This window comes from Cyanistes caeruleus, chromosome 7 (assembly GCF_971803275.1).
Source record: "Cyanistes caeruleus chromosome 7, bCyaCae1.hap1.1, whole genome shotgun sequence".
In the NCBI taxonomy this organism is placed as follows: domain Eukaryota; kingdom Metazoa; phylum Chordata; class Aves; order Passeriformes; family Paridae; genus Cyanistes; species Cyanistes caeruleus.
This window is the reverse complement of record NC_141707.1, coordinates 24,792,662-24,817,809: the sequence shown is the minus strand read 5'-3', so window position 1 is coordinate 24,817,809 and position 25,148 is coordinate 24,792,662. Positions and strand designations below refer to the sequence as shown.

The following is a 25,148-nucleotide window of genomic DNA, read 5'->3' as shown; positions in this document are numbered from 1 at the left end:
GCACCCCGCATCCTGCACCCCGCATCCTGCACCCCGCATCCTGCACTCCGCACACCGCACCCTGCATCCTGCACCCCGCACACCGCACCCCGCATCCCGCATCCTGCACCCCGCAGGTGGCTCCGTCTCCTGCCCCCCCGCGCGGGGCCGGCGGTGCGCGCGGCCATGTGACTGGCGCGCCGGGAGCGCGGAGCCGGGAGCGCGGAGCCGGGAGCGCGGAGCCGGGAGCGCGGAGCCGGGAGCGCGGAGCCGGGAGCGCGGAGCCGGGAGCGCGGAGCCGGGAGCGCGGAGCCGGGAGCCAGCCCCGAGCCCGGCGAAGCCCAGCGGCTCCCGCAGCGCCCGGGGAGCGCCCCGGCCCGCGGGCGGCGGGGAGGGGGCGCCGCTGCAGCCCCGCCGCCGCCGCATGGAGACTCAGGACCAAGGGGCGCAGATGGAGCCGCTGCTGCCCACGGTACGGCTGCCGCAGCGCGGCCCCGGCCGGGGGGTTGCGACGCGCCCCGCGGGGAGGCAGCCGGGGAGGGTGAGCGGGGGCCGCCTTCCCGCCCGTGCTGGGCACCGCAGCCGATTTCTCGCTGCGTGGGGAAACAGGTTGGCTCGCTCCGGTGCCGGGCGATGCTGCGGCGGCGGGAGTGTCTGGGCGCCAGAACGCTCGGGGATGGAGCGGTGTGTGTTTGTGCGTGTGTGTACGTGTGTCCCTCCGGGGCAAGCACCCTGCCCTCCGGCTCCCCCGCCTCAGGCATCCCCTTCCCCTCGGTACCCCTTCTCTTCGTGTCCCCCTGCCTCCGACATCTCTCTTTCAGGCTCTCTTGCCCCCCCGCTTCCCGGCGGTGGGGCAGCGCAGGGCAGGGAGCACCTGTGGGCAGCCCCGCGGGGATCCCGCTCCGGGGACGGGGCTGGGGCAGTGTCCGGAGGTCCCTGGCCCTCCTCGTTTGCAGATCATAGAGGAATCTGCTGAGGGCCGGCACTGACACGACAGGGTCTGCCTCCCGCAGGATCCCGGGCCGTGCTTCGTGCTGCCGTGTCGCAGTCTCCTGTGCTCAGCCTGGAGCTGCTGATCTGGGGGTTCCTGTTGTCCCAGGGGGACGCGCTGCACCCTCGCCTCGGAGCACCGAGTGGCTGCACAGCTACGGCTGGGCAGCCTTTTCTGTGCGAGTAGGAAAGAGATCAGTTGATGAGGGACTTTCCACATCGTTAGATCAGTAGGGACCCTTTTTCCTGCCAGGCCTCCCCCAAACACAGGGTTGCAGACACACAGAGGGTTTAACTGTGCGTGTCGATCTCATACTGAGATTCTATTTGTGAATGGTGGTTCCTGCCTTGCACAGGAAATCTGTCTGGGGCAGGGAAGAATCTCTCATATACAAGTGTCTGACTGTGCGTACACATCCCTGTCAACACACCGCATAGGTCTGTAGAGGCTTTGCTGCTCCTGAAATGGCTGTGTGTTAGCACAGTGAGCTGCACAACACTGACAAAGCTTGAAAGAGACAAGTCTCAGCTGCTGCAGGTTGATGAGATGCGCTCGTGGCAAGCCCATTTCTCATAGGGTCTGTTCCCATCATCTGTTGACGTGGTCCATTTTGCAATCAGGTGGCAGGTTGCTACACAGTGTGAGGTTATCTCTGACATATTCCTTCTCCTTGTGGCAGAGACAGTTTTCCCTGTTGCTTTCTGCATCCCTTTTAGGAATCTTACTTCCTGTTACTTGCTGCTCTCTCAGTTTCTGACAGTGGACTAGAAGGTCCTGTTGCTTTTGCTGACAGACTGGCTGCTGAGTTCCTTTCTGTAGAGGGACAATTAAGTGTAAAACGAGTTTCCATCTGTAGTTCATGATAGCAATTCCATGGAAGGCTTAATCCTTAGTGTTTCACACCAGTGCAGTAGTGTGCAGGCAGTCTTGCTCTTGCTCATACCTTGCTGGCCTATGTGATAGTCTCACTTTGTCAACGAGTGTTGTCTCTGCCACGGCCACTGCACAGGGAGCCAGAGGAGTCAGCTCTCAGAAGGCACAACATACAGGATTGCCTTGGGCTGTCTGGCTTTAAATTTTGTGTCTTCAGGGCTATGCCCAGAAAAAAGGCTTTTGCTGTGGTTGAGAGCACCAAAGAAGATAGTATTTCTTGTGTGCTGACGAGGAACAATTGTCCCTTGTTCCCTCAGGTGCAGTACCTCTCTGCAGAGCTGCAGGTCCCTGTCCATAGAGCTGCAGACCAGTGCTGTTGTTTGTTACATTCGTGTCCTTTCTCCCACCTCCTTTTACTACAGCTAACTAAATTCCAACTAGTTGTGTTTGCTTCAAGTGGGGATGGGAGACTTCTCCATGTAATATATATATTGTGGCAGGTACCCCAGTTCTCTCTTGTGGTTTCTGAGAGGGCCTGTGCAGCTCAACAACATCACTTTCCTGTCACAATGATGGCTAAGGCACAGCTCCTTCAAGATTTCTGGGTTCTGGTGATGTTTGCTCTGTGTGTCAGGAAATAAAGTGTATGTTTGTGTTGTGGCAGTCTCAGCCTGGCTGCTGTCTAGGGCCCTGTAAGGCAGAAATGCCTTTTGCATTCTGGGAGTCTCGTACCTGGAGTCATGGCAGAGTCTGGGGAGCAGGAAGCGGTGCTGGCTAGTCGGTGCTAAGGCCTGTTGGTCTGGGAGGTAATGCTGTGACTTTAGAGTCCTTTAGAGGACTTCTGTTTTGGGGATCAATCCTCAACTTGAAACAAGCAGGACAGAAATGCAAGCTGTAAAGTGAATACAGGTCTGTTCCCAAGTGTTGTCCCAGTTCAGTGGGCTCTGGGTATGAAGAAAAGGCTTCTAGCAGAGCTTTTTACCTTCAGGGGTTAGTCTGGGGGCTTTGCTATACCAAGCAGAGTTGATTTTTTTTTCTTTTTCGTGAAACTCTAACACACTATATGTTTTAATTGTTATTTTTAGTAAGAAGATTGCGAAGGTAGTCCTTAATTAATTTTATCTAGTGATGGTGCTCAGAGATTTTGAAACCTCAATAAAATTTCCCACCAAAATCCCAGTCTGTAGAAAGTGGAATCTACATTTATTCTAGTGTTAGTCATGTGTTATTGATTTATTATGCAAGCTTTTAATTGATAACCCTGATCCTAGCAATTTGAGAACTAATAAAATGCATTGTTGCCTTCTGGTTCTGAGGAATTAAATAATTTCCTTGGCAGTTTTTGGTTACTTTTTTTGAAAATAGGTCTTATACAGAGACAATAGTCTTGTTAGCAGTTGTACTAATGTTTTTTTTTTGTTTTGCAGTGTGGAGAAATTTTGGTTTATTAGAAATCTATTGCTAATTTACTGTAAGTGCAATATTGTATAAATAAAAAGAATTGTTCACCTGGAAACAAATTGCTGCAGTTGCTCTTGGAAATGCAAATATAATCTTAATTTGTATTATTCAGTACATATACTAATATGGTAACAAAATGTAGTTGTATGCTTTCAGAATCATTTAGTGATTTATTTATCAGTCATCAAGTATGTTTTTCAGTGATTATTCAGAGTGCTTTAAAATAGTTGTGAGTAATTGAAAGATTTCTGGGGAGTCATCATTTGTTTACAGAACAGGGAAAATAATCTGCAGTTCTCTACAAAGATCTTCTGTTAATTTCCTAGCAAAGAACTAAATTTGCAAGCTTGTCTGTGAACATGTATACCTGATTGCATGGAAATGATTTTGAAAATTGTTTCTTTATTGTGACTTCATTGGCAGTTTATTCATAGCACAAGTTGCTCATATTTGTTCCTGTACATTCTGTATCTTTCATATGCAAGTTGAAATTGGCTTTTAAATGAGGGTTCTTATTTGGTAGAGGTTTGATATTTTGGATATAAGGAGAATGTATAGACAAAGCACAGATATTTTTGCTAACTATGTTTATGTTTGGCATGTTGTTTTTCTGTGTTTTCTGAAGGTAGCAGTAAAACTCATGTATGGAAAGTTCATGTTCATTCTTAAAATTAAAGAGCCATTTTGCTGTATTTGTTTTATTTATTTTTAAATTTATTGTTCAAATCTGATAGATACAAGGTCTTAAAGCATGGCATTGCTGAGCTATATGTGGATACTGCATGTGCATGTGTATGATGTGTATGCTTTAGGTAAGACAGTGTTTGTATCAAGAGCACTCTTGTGCTGCTGCAAGTGGCACACAGTTACTGCTGCCTAGGACTCTGTATGTGGGAGAATGGTATAGCAAGATCTTGGGAAGTAACTATTTTTAACGTAGCAGGTGAGTGTGGGAAGCTGCTCATGCTAACAGGCCAAATTCTTTTGCCTTTTGTTAATGCTGAGTGGGCCCTTGGATGGGATTTGCTGATGAAATGTATTGCTCGTTGTGAGGAGGGGTGTCAGAGCCTGACCCCGTGGTTTGTGTAGCCGTACTCACTCCCAGTTCACTTCTCCAGAGGACAGCTTATAGCAACACTTAAGGCAAGTTTCTAGAGACCACAGGAATGCTGTGATTCTTTTGGAAAAATACAGAGGCAATATTACGTTTTCAAGGCAAGAATGCTGAGATAATGGCACAATTGAAAATCAAACCCTAAAACTTAATTGTAAGTATAAATTTAGGAGTGAATTTCTGCTCTTGGTATTTTCTTTATTACTGCCTGATTCCGAGTTCTAAATGAAAAGAAAACAGAAAATTTTTCCCAGGGAATGCTAGAAAGAAATAAAGTGACAATCACAATCACATATTTAAGACCCCAAACTTCTCCCTTATATTTGCCAATGTCACAGTTAAAAAAAAGTACATCTGGATCATATGGTGTTCTCTGGTGTTTCTATTTAAGAAAGAGACATATTTGCACACACAAAAAAAAAAAAAGAAAAAAAAAAAGTTTGGAAATTATCCCACCATAAGATGCATCTACATCTTGATTTCTTCCCACAAATTCTACTTGTTAAATATATGCTTTCAGTTTCCTCTGTTAATAATTGTATCTTCTTGCTACTTTTTCCTTTGGAAAAAATATAGAATGAATTCTAAAACAAAATACTTCCACTGACATCTTTTAATGCTTCTTAATTAAGCAATGTTTACAGTTTCAATGGATGACAGGGTTTAAGTAGGTGAGGGAATACTTAATCCACTGTGAAGTGTCTTAGACAATTAGTTGTGTGTCTGATGCGAGAAGGGAAAGCCATAGGCAGTGCACATTCCTTTCATAGGTTCGGGTCTGCCTTGTAAAAAGCCCAAACTATCGAAAGATCATATCCATGTGACTCCTTTTGCAATAATAATGCCATTTTTTATGTCATACAAATTGATGGAGCACTGAATGTGTTCACATGATTTTCAGTATTGGTGCAGTTTAAAAGGTCTTCTCATGAAATGAAAAAAAAAGCGTAGCATATTTAAAGATAATTAAAATCCACCCTTATTCTACAAGGTTGTTTATTAGGATAGGCAAGGTGAAAGTTGGAATAGATGATAAAGGCTATTACTAAAAGTAGAAGAAATGTCTTGGGGAAAAAAAGAAGTTACAGGGTGAAATGAGGGTAAATGAGGTGTGGAGCTTTGTGTGAACTTGGAGAATCGAGGGCATTATGGCTGACTGGATGAAAGGCAAAGGGAGCTGACTAAATTTCATGGGTAAAGAAGTGTAGGGACAGAAGCAGGAAAACCAGGGCTTTTGCCCCCTTGTACTGCAGGCACAAAATAGCATCTTGAATCCTGAGCCTTCTCTGTCTCTGCCAATTTCCCTGTTTTCCTACTTACAACCTTTCCACTTTGTTTAATTAGGTATTTACAAGACATTGCAAAGTTTATAAATAAATACATATTGAAATTTAGTGGAGATGTGAAAGATAAGGTCAAGATTTGCAAGATCTCAATTTTAATCAAACAGACCAGGAGCTTGCTGCAAAAAAACTGGCACAGTAACATATTTCAGAGAAATTAAGTCTTCAAGTTACATGGGCCAATATTTGTAAGGTATTAGTTGATTAGTGCAGTACTAGATGTGTGTTTTGAGAAAAGAGGAGCAACTGCAGAATAATTCATCAACAAAAAAAATGAGTGTGGGCCTAAAAATATGAAAGAGCATTTGAAGGAACTGTGGTTCCTTAGCCTGGAGACACATATTTGGTGTGTAATACAGCTGCAAAAAGGATCAGTTTCTTTCTTATATCTGTACTGAATAGGAACTGAGGAAAGGTTATGGGACAATTTTAAAAGCATGTTAGAGGAAAGCTGTCAATGCTAAGAGTGGTGTAGTAATGGAACAAATGGTCTGGTGTATTTATGGAATCTATTATCTGTCTGTAGGAATAGGTAAGACAATTATTACTGTTTCAGAGTTGAATTATGGACTGGAAGACCTCACGAGATCTCTTTCAGTCCTGTGAAAATTCAGTGAAAAGTGCTCACTTTTATCTTTATATGTAACAAATATGTTACAGATGGATGATAGATTAAGTGGAAACTAAGGAGAAAGAAGTAGCTTATTTGGATTATAAATGTTGATACCCTCAGTTAAGTCCACCTAAATAGTGAATTTTCTATAAACATTTACATTTACTGTAAACATATTCAAAGAGTATCTTGCAATGATAAAAGGTCACCTTTGATTCATTTTGTTGCAAGTAGGTTTTCAAACAATACAAAAATATAAAATGCAACATGATTTATTAATTTTTGTCTGCAAAATACCAATCTGAAATGTAGATTTTTAAGTCTTTGTGGAATCCTCTTGACTTTTTAAAGAATGTAAGACTCTGTTTGCATCAGTTGGGCTGCAAGAAGTTCCAGGACAAATTTCCCTGGGAGCAATTACTGCCACAGCAATTAGCTGTCACACTCAAAAATTCCAGAAAATATTGCACATTTGTGTAGTGTTTTGGAGAGAGATTAAAAAAATGTTGCATGCACCTTTTTCTGGAAACTTTTATCAATAGTAGTTAAAATGCTGGAAATTCAAAATATGCTTGATCTGAAGCCACTATTCTGAAGAATAGTTCCAGATACCAGTCACTAGCAATTGTGCTGGATTATCTCTAGAGACATTCCTAGTTGCTGAAACTATGTAAGGATGGAAAAAAGACCCAACTCTGCTATTAGATCCTGGCAAGAATAGAAAATAGGTACTTAAACTGTAATTAGTCCGGCAAACAGTGTCATTAAAGTCAAGAGCAAAATGCTGTGTCTTTTTCCAAAGAGAAGATGGTAGGTACATATAAACTTCCCTTTCAGCATATGAATGCACAGAGGTTTTACTTTAGAAGTAAGCATGCAAAAGCAAGAATGTGATTTCATGTAAATTCTGAAAACTTTTGAACTCTGAATACCACTGAAAACTTTGTGGTGATTGTGTGGTATCAAGGTGTTCAATAGTGTTGTAAATATGATTAGGAAATTAAGGCACCATGAGGGAGATTGTGTGTAAATTTTCAGTGTTTTAGATTTTTTTTCAATGGTACTGACTAGTATATTGATACTTTTTTCTTTATAAGGGCAAAGAATAGCATACACAGGGGAATAAAATTATTCTCCTTCTATACTCCATAGTATGAAGAATGTAACAAAAATTAGAATTTGCTATTGCCTGTGGAATAGTGGGCACTCGTCTAGCTTTGAATTAATGAAAATGTGATAACCTGTATCCATTTTCCTAAATATGTACTAAGCATTTCTTTTAATCATTTTTGTGACCTATTTAAGTAGCTACCAAAATAGAATCAGTGTCCCAGAACAGTACATTATCGTGTCAGCAGAAGTGATATGTATATGATATGTATGGTATGTATTGGTATTTTAAAAGAATTTATAGAATGAAATTAGTTCCCTTCTGCCCCCTCATCCCCAAGTCTGTGCAGCAGTCTGTGCAGCAGTTGCTGTCAGCCATCTTAATGCTGTTCCTCAGGAACAACTTATTTTACAGTTCTTTTGAGACTGTTGCTACTTCATTTGAGACTTGTATAATGTTTCCAAGGTATCATTGTGATGGGAAATCTTCATGCAGTGTCTGCAAGTCTGCTCTGTGCTGAGATTTTAACATACTTTACTTTGTTTCAGTAGATTTCATAACTTGGATTGTAACCCATATTATCCATCTCCTTCAATTGGTGTTATCCTTTCTGTATATTTGAAGAGAAGATAGAAACGCTCACATAAGACTTGACTGACTGTATAACTGTCTTTTAGAAAGCTCCCACTTTATTATGTTTTTCCTCTTTATGACTATGCTATAGTGAAATACTTAACTATATCCACTTGTTTTTATTGCAACCTTATAATAGCTCTTGAAATTAAATGTAGCAATGAGCTGTAAAAGCACTCATAAAGCTGTGTTTCATACTCATCTGAGAATCTACTCATGAAAATTCTAATAATAGATGAATTCCATGTTTTGGGAGAAGCATCTGAATGATTTCAGATAAGGTGAATATGCTCTCAAAAATAGCATTAAGCAGTGCAGAAGCCTTCATGCTTATCCTCACCAACTTTTGAAAAAGGAGTTTGTAATGTAGTGATCTGTCTGGTTTCCCCATCAACATCAAATGTGCCTCTTGCTTTTGGAATAACTCCTCACTCCCAGTCCTCATCTTGTACGGGAATGGATTGAAAAAAACCCTGCTGTGGAGTATACACTGAAAACTCATATAAGTCACATGATTTTGTCTAAGACAACATAGGCAGACAAAGACTTTTAAAGAATCTTTTAAAGAAAAAGCTACATTCAGCTTTAGAGAGGAAGAAATGTTTCTTCCAAATGTTTGTGTAGTTTGATTGTGTTACTTTCATTTTGTCTTACCAAAGACTTCAGGGTTTTATGTCTGCTGTATCTGAATTGATTTACTGTGACCAGCAAATACATGAACATTTTTTTCTGTTTGCCCACCCATAACCCCAGGTAGATGAAAGGTTTCTGAATGTTAGCCAATATTGCCCAAAGCAACACAACTGCAGTTGCCTCTGGAGTTGGAAGACCAATTTAAAATAAGTAACTTTCCACCGAATATTTTGTGAACTTATTTTAATTCCCCACCCCTCCAATGCTCTGTCCAGTGCTGGCCAAATTTGGGCAAAAATAACAGAAGCAGCAAAGCCCTTTTTGCCTTGAAAAATATCAAGCTGCTGAAGAATGTGCGTGCTTTACCAAGGAGTGCTGCTGACAAGCCAGCTTGTGGAGGGCAGGAGATGTTTTTGAGAACTGGGCGTCTCCACTGTACCCATGATGAGGGATTTATTTGCCTTGGACTAGCTTCTGCTACAGGAACTGTGTTCCCATTGGCAGATATGCTGGGACTGTGCATAGTAACCAGATTAGAGCTTGAAAACCCCAGTACATTACAGCCAAACAACACCAAATCCCAAACCTACCTTACCCTGCTTCCCTCCCCCAAATTTCTCAATAAATGTGAAACTTGTTCATATATGTATGCCTATGAAAAACGTTAAACTAGAGATTACAAATAGAACTTCGTCAAGTAATCTTCTGAAGAAAAGTATGGCAATATTTAAGGTGCCTAATGAAAGTTATTACCAAAACATGTGAATGTGCAGATATGTAAAACCTGACTAAATTTTTTTGTTTATTCTTCCGTGAGTGATTCAGACTTATACAATCCAGTCTGTTACACATTTGTAGAACTTGTATGTCTTGGGTAGTTCAACACAAAGAATGTAGGTTTTGATGACGCACCCAATGTGGAATCTGAGAAACTCTCAGAGGAAAGTAGCGTTCTTGCTCTGAAATAGTTTTTTTTAAAATCTAAAACTGTAGAAATTATGATTTCAAGAGTTGTCTGGTATTAAGATAAGCTCACCATATAAAAATTCTGAGTAGTGTTTCAGTGGCAAAACCAGTAGGTAAAAAATAGGTTAAAAATATTATAAAAATAATAAAAGGTATCTCTGCAAAACCAATTCTTGGTGACTCTTGGACTACTAAAATTGCTAACTAATCAAAAATTATTAACTATTTAATGTTTATTTCTTTGTGTCTGTCTCTTCTTTCTTGGCTTGCATACAGGGGATGGCTGTACAAAAATCTGCTGCAAGGTAGACAGAATCAGAGCCTTCTCTTCAAGTCCCTTAGTAGTGTGCTCTGACCTTGCATAAATGCAATGTACGTTTACCCCTGAGAAAACTGAGCTAATCTGCTTTGTGTTTGGCATCCCACAGGAATAAACATGGTAAGAATAAAGAACACTAAGGCATGGATAAGATGCTGTAAAAACTTTAGGTGGTTATATTTTATGATTATTTGTTTAGGAAAAAAAATTGTGTGAATATTTTGGGAAGAAGACTGTGGTTTCCTTCTAAGTGGGTGCAGGGTTTGTCACTCACTGGTCCTGGGCTGTGACTGGCCTGATCAGGGGCTTGGACAATACACATATGAACAACAAGCCTGCTTAGTAGAATGATTGCAAACAAATACATCTCTGGCAATACAAAAATCTACTTATTTTCTCTAAGTTTGTTACTCTCCAGACTGCTCATGGAAATTACTGAGCTACTGTAGCATAGTCATTATGACTGTAATCACATAAAGTGCTTGCTCTAAGAGTTCAAATAATAATAGTTATAAATTGTGACTGGACAGAATTAAAAATACCTCTCAGTTTGGGTTTTTTTTTTTTTTTTTTAGAATAAGAAAACTTCTAATTTTCATGCACAACAAATAGAAAAAATTATGGAATAGGGCAAATGCATTTTTATGGATATGAAATAAAAAAATTCTAGAGGATTATGATTTATCTTGTTCAAATACTGTAACCCAGAGGCTTTTATTCTGTTATCTGCTATACTTTCACCTTTGAATTTTAAATTTTTAATTTCACAGTGATTGAAGAAATAACTGTTTATATAGTGCTTCCATTTATGCATATTTATTAAAAAGTAATAAAAATAATTAAAATAAGCCTGACAAAATTGACTTGAAAAAAAAAAATTAGTTGATAGATAGTGTGTGCAACCTGTAATGTATTTTTAATGCTTTGCAGTTATAGTACAGTTTTTAATAACTTATTCCTAGGACCAGGTCTAGTTTTGCTACTGATATATTTTATATGGGAAAATAATACCAATTTATAATTGTTATGATTTATTTTTTTAGTTTGCTTTTCTTTTACAGTCCATAATGAACTGACTTTTTTCTTGCTAACATTTGATATTTCTCCAGAAGGCTTTTCTTGTATATTTAGAAAGGGTGTGTTTTCTGTGTCTGTATGAGCAAATAAGAAAATACGTTTAATTCCAATGAAAGTCCTTTTTAAAATGTCTTCCTGGTATGGGCAATTTGATTGAATGCTTTCAGCTTTCAAGAAATACAAGGCTAAGTAAATTTTCCTTTGAGTTTGTTACTAATACTGTGGTTTAGTACTTTTACTCTATTTCATAGAACCATAGAATGGTTTGGGCTGGAAGGCACCTTAAAGATCATCTCATTCCAGCCCTTTTTGTGCCATGGGCAGGGACACCTTTCACTTCCTTGGCTCAAAGCCCCATCCAACCTGGCCTTGGGCACTGCCATGAATTGGGGCACCCACAGGTGCTCTTGGCAACCTGCTCCAGTACCTCACACAGAATCATGGAATTATCCAGACCCAGAATTTGTTCTGAGTTGGCAAGTGCTCGACATTTCCTACTGACCAAACTTTTTCAAGGCACTGAAATCACATTGAGATTTATTACAATATTTTAAGCCTTAAAGCAGCTTCCAACAAGTATTAGAAATAGTTGTAGAATTTAAAAAAAAAAAAGTGTCTTTTTCCTTTACTTATGTAGAATGGGAAAATGTCTCAATCCGTAGTCAGAGGCATCAGTCCTTTACAAAATCTCAGTTTTCAAGTGTCTCATTTTTTCATTTTAGATATCTTTATTGGCAGGGATAGGAGCACAATGATAAAGAAGTTTCTAGTATTTGGCAGTGTTAAATTACAGCTGTGCCATGAGTGGTTGAAGTGTGAATATAATGCTTAGAGAAGGATATTATAAAGAAAATTTAGTATCAAATCATTATTGTTAACTTCTTTGTTTCTGCTATAATCTTGCAGTCTTGTAATTTCCGCACCAAGAAAACTCCAATATTCTAGTTATTTATTTGAAAGTTAAAAAAAAATAGGCAAGATTTTGGCTCTCATCGTAGAGATTGAAAATGTGCAAACCCCAATCTTGATAATCCAGAAAGCATAAATCATCCTATGTATGCTTCTTTCTGTATCTTATTTTTTGAGGCAATATCTTGATTTTTAGGTGCTACTGCTGGCTGTCAATATCCTTTGTCTGGAACAAACACTTTTCCCTGGAGTGGTTTTCTCTCCTCTGTGTGACAATGAGCATTGTCCAGGATATGCCTCTTTCCAGTGCTGGGCTCTACTCGGGCATTTCTTCCTGCTCTTCTGTTTCTTGTGGTGCACACAAGTGTCTGAGAGATAAGTGGCTGCTGTTGGGACTCAATATAAAAAGATGTTTTGGAGGGCCTTCTGCACATTATTTTTTAATTTATTCAAGGCAAAAAAAAGGATGATACTAGATGTTGCTAGATGTTATCTGACCTGTCCGCAGATTTCCTGGGGTAGTGACAGTGACCATCTGCCATGGTCTCAGATAATGTCATTGATGGTAGCCCTGAGGGCTGGCAACCTGAGACCAGGCTTTCCCTGGGCTTTAAATCTCAGGATTGTAAAGTCTGAATCATATGTTGGTGAATCACGATTTCTTGGCTACTGGGGAAATAAATTCTGTTCAACTTGAAGCTCTGTAGATAAGGAGTTCTGGAAATGAAGCAATTTGGGAGACAGAGGATGTGATAGTGTGAAAAATAAAGAATAAAAAGTGAATACAGAATAAATTCAAACTATTTCATTATAGCAGTAATTGCAAATTTCCATAATATTTAGCAATTCCTAAGTTAAAAATGAGAGGAACATTTCTGAGAAAGTGTAGAGTTCAAGTGCAGAAATTACAGTGATGAAGGGTATTGTGGAGGCCATGCATGTAAATAGGTTAAAAAGGAATTAGGTAATTGAGTACAATGATCCTAATTCAACAGATGCAATCACCAGCTTAGGAAAACTTTAAACTGCTGATCACCAGAATGAGGGACTGAATACCAGAGGAAAGACCATTTACTAGTTCCACTTTTTTCCTTGTACAGTAAGAACCAAATAGTGGGGTAACCTGAGGCAAGATACTGGATTTCAGTGATTTCTGTGGTTCTGCTTTTGCTTTCCTTATTGGGGTCTATGAAATAGGGTTTGTCTTTGTTAGTTTTGCAGGGATGGGTTATCTCTCAGATGGCTCTGTGTAAAGGGAAATAATTTTCTTGGGTCTTACTGATGACTCATTCACTTGGAGATGAGATAATTTAAAAATAGCAGGTTATTCAAAACAAGTCTTTCTTGTGCCAAAGAGTTTTCTTTCTGATCAGTTACATTTTTTTGTTGGATTGGATATTTCAGGAGAAGGTTGTTCCTGGTTGAGAGGTCCCAAACATAGGAAAATGCAGAACCTGCAGAAGCTGAAATGTTTTTGCAATGAGCAGCTAAAGTGACCTGGGAGAGGTCAGTCAGACTGTTCTTGCTCAGTTCAGTAGCAAAGGAAGGAGAATACTTGTTTGCTCTACTTGTCTGCTTCTCATTTTCATACAAGCAAATGACACACCTATATGCAGATGTCTTCCTGGGTTTGTGAGCTGTTGTCCTTCCCCAAAGCACCTCCCTTTGCTGAATTTTGGGAGTTTTGTTAAAGACATAGCTCTGGTTGTTATCACAGATCTGATTTTTGAAAAATTCGCGTTGCTTGCAAGAGGGTTCTATGATCATTGTGAGAGTGCTGCCCAGCAATTTATAGGCTTCAGCAATTTATAGGCTTCAGCTGTGACAAGACTTGCTTTGTATAATAAATAAAATGCTTGCTTTTTACAGTGGGCAAATAGTTGTATATTCTTTTACAGATTCAGTTATGAGCTTCAGAGGAGGGCACAAGGCTGCCACTGAGCCAGGAAGAGTCGTTGAAGGAGCTGATGATGGATGCCAAGAGCTTTCACTTTAATTGTTTTAATGTCAGACTGTGCCCCTGGATTTTGCTGGGACCAGCTGTGTGTAATTCGGCTGCTGGGCCCTAGATGGTGTCTGGCTTGTCTCTGCTGCTCTGCGCCCTTCCCTCGTGTCTTCATTGTGAGCTTTGCTTGGCAAGTGAGGAGAGCGCATTGCATGCGTGGTGACAGCGCACGGCTCTTGTGATGTGAAACCAGCGTTGAAGAGTTTCTAGGAGTTAGGAAATTTTAGTTTCAAAGATCCCCACTAATTCTGGTGCCTCAGTATTTGGATACTGAAACAGCTGAGTTTTTGGTCTCCTGTTACTCTGCAGTTTCACAGAAGAGCATCCTGGTCTGTAATACTCAAGCAATATGGTCATGCATGCTCTTAGAAAGATCTATTTTTCAGATGCATAAACAATGTGTTGGAAAATCAGCAATTGTTTTTATGTATCATTTTGACAGTAGCACTCCACACAAAAATCCTATATATTCAGATGGATCAGAATAGGCACAAAACTAGGTTTCTAATATACATTATGGAAAATATTAAAAAAATTAAAATTATTTAAAAATATTTCAATCATTTAAAATGGTGTTCAGAGATACTAGAATAAAAATGCGTTGCTCACATCTGTAGTTAACTGAGGCTCATGAAATACTTTTCTTGCAGGACAGGGTAAAACTAGATGCTGTGTTGAAACATTCATAAGGAAAGCTAATAAAATATTTTCTGTGTCAGGATGAAGGAATTATGTTTTCAGTTTTGGATTTTGTTTTGCTGAGAAATAAAGTTAAATTCTATTTTAAAGGTTAATTTTCAGGTTTGGGCTTAAAAATATCTCAAATATTTTACCAGTATTTTGATCTCAGTCTCTAGGTTTGGATCTGACCTATAATAAAGAAATGACCAGATACAGAAGATTTTTCATACAAATAGAAAAACAAAATAAACAATTTTTTTCTTTAATGAGACTGTAAGATTTGACAAATTTTATTTAGGAAGGTGCAATGCATTTTAACTTGATTGATACCAATGAAGTTGCTCAAGATTAATATTAGAAACTAAAAATAGGATTTCTCTCTCTTTCTCAAGTATTTCTGTGGTAGTTTTACAGTCCAAATAAACATAATTTAGCATCTTGTTTTCATATGCAAACATCTTCATCCTTTTCGTTTTGTTTTTTTTTTCTCCATTTTTTCATTTTGTCTTTGTCCATTGTGCCCCACCAATTGGTTTTCCTGTCAGCTGAGAGCTACAGTGGCAGCAGCCTGAAATTAACTTAGACCCAGGATCCTAATCACTGGGTTTTGTGCTGCTTCAGCTGTCTGCATTTTCAGCCAGCTAAACCAAGTCTGTGTTACTTGCAGATGTGTGGTAGAGCAGATGGGTGGGTCAGTTCAGGATTCATTCAAAGTTGAGAACCCAGCTGGGAGTAGAAAAAGCAGGAAAGCCTTTTTTCACATAGTGCATGGATATCCTAGAGAAGATAGGATCTAACCTTTGATATTTAAAGGATATGTACACAAAATTTCAGAGAACTCCAAACATCAAAAATCCTACTGAGATTTCAAAAAAAGATCTGTAACTGGGTTTGGTGTAGTAGAATTAGACTCTTGGGAAACTTATCTGATTAAAAGCCCCACAGAAACAAAACAAACAAACAAACAGAAATCCAACTATCCTTTAAGTGCTGTAATTTTCTGATAAAATAATACAAAATTGACATGGATCAATATGTCAGTGCATATACAGCCACCAGATCTAATCCATCTTGTTTTCCTCTTCAGTATACCTGCATTGTTATGCCAACAAATGAGAATAGATCTCTCTTTGTTTTTGGAAAATATCTAAAAATATAGCTGTAAACAAAGATTCAAATAGACTATTTAACTAAAATTAATAAAGGCTCATTTAAATGTTAGTATGAATTTTGTTTTAAACTGATCTGCTTTGCTTAGGGCATGGTACAAAGGGGCAGAACCTGGAGAGAGAGAGCTACAAAGGCAAGATGCCAGTGGCAAAGTCTGCTGTACATTTGGTTAGTCAAATGCTTGAAGTTGTTTATTTCTCTAGGTGCCTTTTAGCTTTCATCCCCTTCAGCAATGCTGAATCTGTTCTCAAACTATTTTCTTTGTGATCCCTCTAATGGGATGCTTTCTGCTACTGGTTTTCTTCTGGAGGAGACAAAAAAAAACCAAACCCAACCCTGCTCTCTCATTTACTTCTTTCTGTGTTACAGATGAGCAGAGACTAAAATAGGAGTGCACTCTCAATAGTCCATTTATGGCTTGAGAACATCTTCTGGATCACTGTAGCATGAATAGACTAATATGATGTACTTAAGATTCTAGGTAATTAGTATCTGTATTTCATAATTCTTTACAGAGTGTAGGGAGTTTTCAGGTCATATTGCTGAAACGTAGTATCTGAATTGCTGCTATGATTTGTACTGGCTTCCAAAATGTCTTGAGACTTCTAAAACAAGCAGGAAAAAAAAGTGTAGTGACTCTTTTTTTATTCCCATAAAGCACTGGTGGTGTAGCAGCAGTTTCTCTCCAGCACCTGTGAAAGCACTTGAACAGCTCTCCCAATTTTGAGATGAATAACTGCTTCAGTGAATTGCAGCTGGACCTCCTAGTGGACCTTTGACTGTATCGTGCAGAAGGTGGGGATTGCTGGTGTGTTGCAGAGGTTTCACGAGCTTCATGTTGCATTTGCTGAAGTTTCATGTTGTTCCATAATGTATTGAAAAAATTCTTTTCTTCTTAATTTGCTTAATTACTTCCTTTTTAATACATGGAACTTCATACAGTTCCTATAGCAATTGGTGGAATCTCTCACTGAGGTCTTCCATAATATGAGTGCTTTTTTTATATATATATATCTCAATCTGTAAGGTTGTTTTTTTGTCATGGGGTTTTTCTGTGGGGTTTTTTTTAAGAGTTTTTTGTTTTTATGTTTTTATTTTCTTTTTTGCAGGTTTTTGTTACATGAGGGAATGTTGTGTTTGAACTTTTTAGACTAGATAAACAAAACCTCTGTACAGAATTCATAATAGTGCATGATTTGGCCAAACTACTGTAGTGGTTCATTCTAGCACTGGATTTCTCCCCAGCCACAGTTATTTTTACATTCTTTCTTCAAATACTTTATGATCTGCATTAGGAGAGCATAATGAAGCCTTCACGATGTTCATAGACTTCCATCTTGATCTTTGTGTACCTGGTTTGGTAGGGATCACAGCCTCCAGTTAGAGCTGATTGTAAATATTTTTGAGAACTTAGTCATGGGCTGGGGATGCTCAGGGTGGCCTAAATGGGGACAATGAGAGATTGCTGGCAAAAAAAGTGGGGATTGCAACCATGCATTAAATTACAGTAACCTATTTCTAGACAGTGGAAATTTTATCACTCTAAGCAAATTTTGAACTGAAATGAAGGGGCACCATTTCCAAGTTACCAGTATACACTTTTTATATTCTTAACATGTTCTTAAGCTTATTTTTTAACTGATATGGTTTTTTTGCTCTACATAATTTGATACCAGTTTATTGGCTGTTTCAAAATGGGAATGAAATGTTGGTTTGCTTATTATTTAAATAGAGAAAATATGGTCATTTTGGTGGCAGAAATACCAAGACTTTAAAGGAAGAAAATCTTTGCATACTGGAGTATGTTCACTTAAGGAGACAGAATTTTCTCCAACTAGTTATGATGAGAAAATTGATTTAATAGTCTTTTTCTCCCTCTGGAAAAGACTTGTTAAGGTTGAATGATATAAAGTTTCTGAAAATAGGGCAACTGTTATTAGAATAAATGACAAAAAATGTAGTAAAAGACATTTATCATCTGAATAATGTATTTTTGCTTGGAGGCTTACTTATATTTAGTCTCTGTGTTATAAATATCAGAGTTGTAATAATTTTTTTGGTAGAAGAATCACAGCAGATACACAAGGAACAGAGTTTCTGGCATATTTCCCAGCAACTCATTATAAAGTTTAGACAACTAAATGTGGAGATGGATATTTTTGTAATGTTGTTGAAGTAATTTTGATGCTCAATGAGTTTTATTGACATCTGATAATCACCTGAATATGTATCTTTATCCCCTTGTTTTTAAATGCTACATCCAAATACTTTCAAATTTAATTTTGTTGTGAAGTTGTAAAACCTCATATAAATCCCTGCAGCAATGTTTTATGATTTTCATTTTCATGTCTTGCTGACAAGATTAGGTTGTTTTTCTAAGTCATGTCACCTATCAAGAAGATTTTTCTCTCCTCACGTGGTTGTCTCGCTACTAAGGAATGAACAAAGAACTTGATTATTATTTGATTAGGTCTCTGTACCTCATTCCTTTAGGCCAGAAATGTTCTTACCCTTTACAGTTAAAAGCTAATTTATCTGTGAGCCATTATGTGGGAAATGGCTAAGATCAGCAAGGGTATTTACCTGACAATGCAAATAATTTCATTATTGTTTCTAGCAATTGTACTAATAAAAAAGCCTGTTACCATGTGGTTTTTTTTTCAGTCTAGCACTTCTGGGTGTCTGGAAATTTGGGTTTTTAATGTGATCAAATTTTTTGAGTTCTATGGGCTTTAATAATCCTGTTTTTTTAAAGGATCTTCATGTTTAACTTGAATTTTACAAACTTACTTACTCCTGTTTATTTGCATTATGATTTCCTAAACAATCCTAAATAATTCACCTCAACCCTCAGTTTAAATGATACCTTGTTATCATATCTTCTTAAACCACTTAAGCTTTATGTTCATAATCTTTTTTTTTAAGTGAACAAATTTGTTAACAACTTAATTGTCTGGATTTCATGAAGCTTTTGGGAAATACACCTCTCTTTACCTGGTTAGGTTTTTTTCAAGTCAAACCCAAAGGGAGAATTTTAAGAAATTAAATCCTGGTGTACAGCCTAAATGATTCAGATTTGTAAAACGCAATTAGTACAGTTAGAAACAGTTACCTGTCAAAGTACAGGGAGTGGTAAAACAAGAACAGAATGGGAATGATCCATTCTTTATGGAAAGATTATTTGCCACAAAAAATTTTCAACTTTTAAGATGTATTATAATGCCTATTATCTTACTACCTATGTTGTTCACACCCTAAAAATGGTGGTGTTACATCATTGTCTGTCAAATGCAGGAGAAGCATTGTTCTTTCAACTCTTCAACTTATTCCAGAAAGGATGCTATGTGATCTTGATGAAAGACTCTTGAATTTCCTGGATTCTTGATGTTTAAAGTGATTCTGAGAATGAAACCAAAAATCTTTTGCAGCTATTTTGCACTGCTGAGCAAATAGTCACTCCTTGTCTTTTAGTTTATAAAACTAAAATTGGAAAATATGGAAAATGCACTGGGAAAACACATCCCATGGAATTGGTTTGAATTCTGCTGTTCATGAATCTACAGGGCTTCATTAATCAATGAAGCAAAATGCCCAAAATAACTACATCAATGCCCAAAATAACTATATGCATACTTGGAATCGCTTATAATAAATCCCTTGCAGATAGTTATGTGAAGCATGGAGAAAAAGGACTGGAAAGCGTGCATGTGCCAAGGGAAATAGCCAGCCAGCAGAGATATGTGAACTCTGGTTTAGAGCAGTTAATTGCAATTGATGCCATTCATGTGATACAGGAAATGTTGCAACTTTCTCCTGACAAAAGCTCTGTGGTTCCAATGCTGTGAATTATTCTGGATGACAGATCATAACAAAAAAAATGAGCTGTTTCTGCAGACACCTCAGTTAATTGTTAGGGTAAGAAACTTAACAGTTCTGGTTCTTGTGAATTTGAGTGCAACTTGTGTTAATATGGTCTGCCCTGCATACTTAGTGTGTTATCCCCTCTAAGTAGGTATTTGTTAGTGCTGGGCAGTGGCATGGTATGTTCTTGAAGGAACTTTACTTGCGACCACATTTTCTAACAAAGGTCATACCTAGATAGACGTGAAAGACCTTGCAACTGAGTGCCCAGAAGTTGTTGTTAATGAGCTTAGAGTTAAGCAGTGAGCATTAGGGATAATAATGTTTGTGAACCTTGTGGCCCCTTGTGAGTTTGAGCTGGTTCCAACAGTTCTCTTTGGGCCTGACATGAAGCATGGCTGCCATCATGATGTGGGAAAACTTTTCACACTACAGCAAAACTGTAGAATCTGGTTGTCATGTTTTTGACTTTGTATAGATAAAATAAATTTAGAAATGGAGGCAGTTTTGCCACAGCAGCATGGCACTGTGCCTCTGCTAGCTACATCTGTCCAGGGGAGCACCTGGTCAGCCTGAGTGCACCAGGACACACGTGCGGCTGTGCTGCTTCAGGGCTGGCAGCTGGTGCAGTGCTGTACCTTTGCACAGCTCACCTGAAACTACCCACCTGCCTGACATTTGACAGGACTAAAGCTTCTAAGATTCCTGGCCATTTATGATGGATTTAGCCCTCTTTCCAGTGCAGTCTGCTGAACTTGGTGCAGGTGTTGGTGCTCAGAGTGAGGGTCTGGGTTAGGTGCCTCAACAGGGTGTTGATCTGCTCCTACAGCTCCCTGACCTCTGTGAGCACATGATGGCTATGCTCATGGCTTTCTGTGTGTCACTGGTTCAGTGATTAATGTAATTATGCAGGACATGAGACATGACATAACTCCTTTTGCTTTTTTAGAAGGATAACCCACTGTTTCCATTGTCCCTGTAGAGTGTTGCAGCTACGAAGCAGCTCTCACCTCCCTTCCCATTTTCTAGAGGTGTGGAAAGAAAGCCCCTCAGTCCTTTCATGTAGAGATGATAAGCAGACCTCTAGGGGAGCAAACAAGGAAGGATGTGTGGTGTTACAGTATTTCTAGAAAACAAAGCAGTGATCATCTCTGTCTTTCTGGCACTGGACATATTTTTTCAGAAAATGGAGAAGGGTGAGGGGAAAGACGTGAGAACACCTGAGCTCAGGCTCTGGCTCTTGTTAGGCTCTGGTGAGACCTCTAGTTTCTTGGCCCTGTGAAGACTGATGTGTCTCGCAGAAGAATCTTAGTCCTAAATGAAACTTCAATATGTAAAAACCCAGAGTGGCCTCTATGCCAGGTAGCTGCTGATCTTTCTGAATATTTTTCAGTTCATAAGCTTGTGTATGGTGCTTTTTTGTTTAAGCTTAAGGCTTTATTTGAATTTATCTAAGTTCTCTCCAAATTTCATTGTGAGTATGAGGTTCTTTTTCTCAATCTTTCTTAGTCTTTTATACTAGGATTTACTTTTTAATGACTGCCTAATGATATCCAAAATGTATGCTGCTGAGCTTAAGAAAGAATTTAAGTAGTTTGCTTTAATCCTGAGTAGTTTGAGATCACTAACATCTGTTCTCTTTGTTACTGTCATTATCTCAGTCATCTTCTAAAGATGGTATAGGCCTTTGTTTTACTGAGACCACTAACTGAATTTTTTTTTTTAAAGACACTTCAAGATGCTTTCTCGGTTTGATCAAACATTTTCAAATCAAGTGGAAAGCAGGGAAATAAGATATGGAATGAAAAAAAAAAATATTTTAACATAAGCCTGGAGTATTTTTTAATTTCATGTAGATAGAGCATCACATGGACATTTTTTCAGTGCCAGACACATATGCATTTATATTTCCCACCAACATTTGACTGGTGTGAGTAGGAGTTTAATCAATAAATTCTTGCTTCTTCTTTTTTTTTTTTTTTTCTCTTAACTAGAGCATTTGATATGAAAGCCTTTTTCTGAATTACCATAAAGCAAATGTGGATCTAAGAAAAACTGGGGAAAATATTCACACAGTACAGGGAGAACAGATAACTTGTGCAAATAAAATAAGTTTTTTTGTCTTTTTATTAACTTCAGCAATTAAGTATTGCTTCCTAGAATCTGGTTATAATCAGATGTAAAATTCCCAGTGACAGCATGTTGTTTATGAGTTTTGAAATGATACTTTCTTTGTTAGAGTGCCAATTCCTTTGGTACGTATTTCCTCTGTCACCTGAGGCTATTTTTCCAACACATAACACATGTGATTTTTTTTTTCTGCTTTCTGAATAATCAGCTTTTCCTTTTGCTCATTAAGCATAAAATTACAGCCAAGGTATTAAAGCAGTACAATACACACTGTATTAAAAGTGACCAGTCTCCACCACATACTAAGTCCTTTTTACCTAATTAACATACTTTAATTAGTTCACTACATTTAACAAATGTTATGTAAAACTCGACATTTTTTACCTTTAGGATAACTGTGACATTCAATCTAATGTGTCAGACTGGGCTGTATGAATAATTAATACACTCTATATATAATATTTTAGTGTACGGACTACCTTGACAGATTGGGTACAGCCATGGTGCTGAATGTGGGGGCCCTGCATCAAGTACCCAGTCTGAATCTGGGAAAGTAACAATCTGAATGTGGGAAAGGAGTAGGAGAATCCCCCTGTGAGAGCTCTGCTTGGGGAGAAAAGAAAGGATGAACCTGAACAGGTATCAGAAACTTGCTGATGCCAGGTATCCCTAAGCCTGGGCCTCCTTTCACCTCCTTTCACTACTTTGCTGGTAGCACTGCTTCAAATCAGAGGAGCTAAATACTAATATTCCTGCTAATGCTGATGATGATAATTAGTATAAAATAAAATAGGTGTTATTTCTTAAGAAAAACCTTGCACTTGGGCTATTAAAATCAGAGAGATAATTGTTGAATTCTAATTTCTTAAACTGCTTGAAAAATCAATTTTACCAAGAACCTGCTGTTTTAATACTTGTGATAGTTGCCTTAATTTCATTATGTCTTGGGTTATGAGAAATGCAATTATATGTAAGAAAAATTATGGAACTGCAAAAGAGGTCGAGTTGAGTGGAAATCAGCCTTTCTCTTGTAATCAAGTGTTTTCAAAGTGTTTTCTGTAACCAGCATGACCTGTTGTGCTTCGGTAGCATATGAGAATTTTTGGCCTCCTGAACATGGGGAGGCTGGTGTTCAGCCTTTGGCATTGCCTTGTGCACCATCTGGGCAGAGTGCCCAGCGCTCCAAACCTTCCTCTGTGATTGACACACATGAAGATGTTTTTAAAAGATTGAAGTTGTCAAAAGCTTTTTTTTAGAGGACCCAAAGTCTTTGCTTACCTCACCAGTACCAAAATGATAGACAGTGTAAGTTTCCATGTGGCAAAATGCCATCCAGATATAAATCCCACTGGCTGTAAGGCTTTGCACAAGGTCATACTGATGACCTGGAAAATAGGCTTAGATGTAGGAATGTCAACTTGGTAGAGTGGCTTGAGAGCATGAGTGAGGGAGAGCAAAATGCATTTTTCTTGGAGTGGATTATGAAGGTGCTAGGAATTAGAGATTCAGGCTTTTACTTACAGTGTGTTTTGAGTCATTGTATTCTTGGGAGAGGTAATAAAGTGAGTATATGGAGCATCTGTTTGAATAGAGAACTCATTTATTCTAGTTAGACTAATTCTGTTTGTCTTGATAGTGGAAGACATTTTTGGTTTTCAAGGTGAGAAAGAGGCATCAGGCCCAGATACAATACAATCTTAAATTCAAGCTCTGGTTTGGTTTCTCTAGTTTTTCTAGTTTTCTTTTCCTTGGCCAGTGATTGAATGGTTTCTGAAGTTAGAACAGGCTATAGATAAGCCTATGGTCTATCGACTGCTGGAGGCTAAGTGAGGTAAGAAAGTAATTTAAAAAAAATGAAACATTTATGAGAATTTTCTTTTTATGACATGGTCTGAACTGCTTTTCTTGGCTTATAATGCTCAGTACAGTGTCTTTTATATTAGTATGAATTATTTCTGTTGCATTTATTTTAAATACTTCTCCTGCTATCATTGAGTGAATTTTTTAATCTTTTGTTGCTAATTAATTTCTTGGATGAGTTATTTATAGTGACTCTTGTTACAGCTGTAATATTTGAAGTGATTTATGGTAAACTTGGTTCTTGTATGAGTTGTGTGAATAAGAACTTCCTTGATGGTAAGAATTTATGAAATAATAGATAAAAGTCTCTGTTCACCTTGCTACTAAGTGGGTGCTGACTGCCACATGTTTGTTTTCAAAGTAAGTTTGTTTTCTTTGTAGGGTAGGAAGAAGGCTACATTTGAGATTTACATTGTCTCTGGCCAACAACAGCAAAACACTATAGATAACTGAAATGTACAAAACTTTTACTAGTAATATGTGTCAGGTGCCACATGAATTATTCTTTTCATGGTTCTCTTTTTTGTGTAGTATTCTCCTTTAAGCTGGCACACAACACAACACATTAAACTGTAGAATTCAACCTTGAAGACAAAAATTGGGTTGGTGACTTGAAGAAGAATCATTATGTATAATGACAGTACTATAAAAAGTAAGTGCTATATAGGAATTTGAGAATAGCTAGGCTATTGAAGTAAAACAGATGTTCTTGGATTATATTTGAGGTAGATTTTTTTGTGTAATATATTACCTTGAAAGGCAGACAAGAACTAACTGAAAAGTAGATTTTGGAGGAACTAACAAAAATATTATTCCTTAAATGTACTTTTTTAAGTCATAATTCCAGTTATTTAAAACTAACTGAAATCTTCATGTATTCTTTTAAAATACCTTCTGTTTCACTTCTGAAAATCCTAACTTTTAGTAATTTATCTGAAAATTCTTCAAATTAATGAGTATGTTCTGTAACATTTCATTACCTTTTGTTTTTACATAATAAAAGTAGAAGGGAACCCAGAACTTGGAGGTCATCTATTAGAATGTAAATAACTGAAATCAAGCTTGACAATTGCAATTTCAGTGCTACTGCAACTGATGTCTCTGTGGTGTTACCTCATTACAAAATCACAAGCAGCTGGCAGTTAAAACTTACATTAATTTCCTACAAATTTTTTTCATAGTAAGCTACATTTATTCTTTTTGCCAAAATCTTTTCATCTTAAGCCAATCCACAGACCAAGGTTGTCTGGGTTGGTGTCATTAGCAGTGATCACAGAATCACACAATATACTGAGGTGGAAGGATATGGTCTCATATTCATATGAGGTATTTAAGTTACCTGGTATTTGTGACTTCAGTGTATGCCATGGTACAACTAAACAAGCCATGAAGTGTGACACCAAGTAGAATTTTTTAGTG

At 38.3% G+C, this 25,148-nt stretch overlaps 1 protein-coding gene across 3 annotated transcripts in view; it reads left to right on the top strand.

Moving 5' to 3' along the window:
* The first annotated feature begins 342 nt into the window (after positions 1-342).
* The window catches only part of SLC4A10 (solute carrier family 4 member 10), a 148,762-nt gene continuing 123,956 nt past the window's right edge, over positions 343-25,148 (top strand). The window contains exon 1 of one of the 3 annotated variants that reach the window (XM_086898586.1): positions 343-451. In XM_086898586.1, the coding sequence (XP_086754712.1) occupies positions 404-451 (48 nt within the window). In that variant the 5' untranslated portion in view covers positions 343-403. Of the gene's footprint in view, positions 452-10,003; positions 10,157-25,148 lie in introns of those variants that run through there. The other 2 variants (XM_086898587.1, XM_086898589.1) reach the window with 2 other exon arrangements.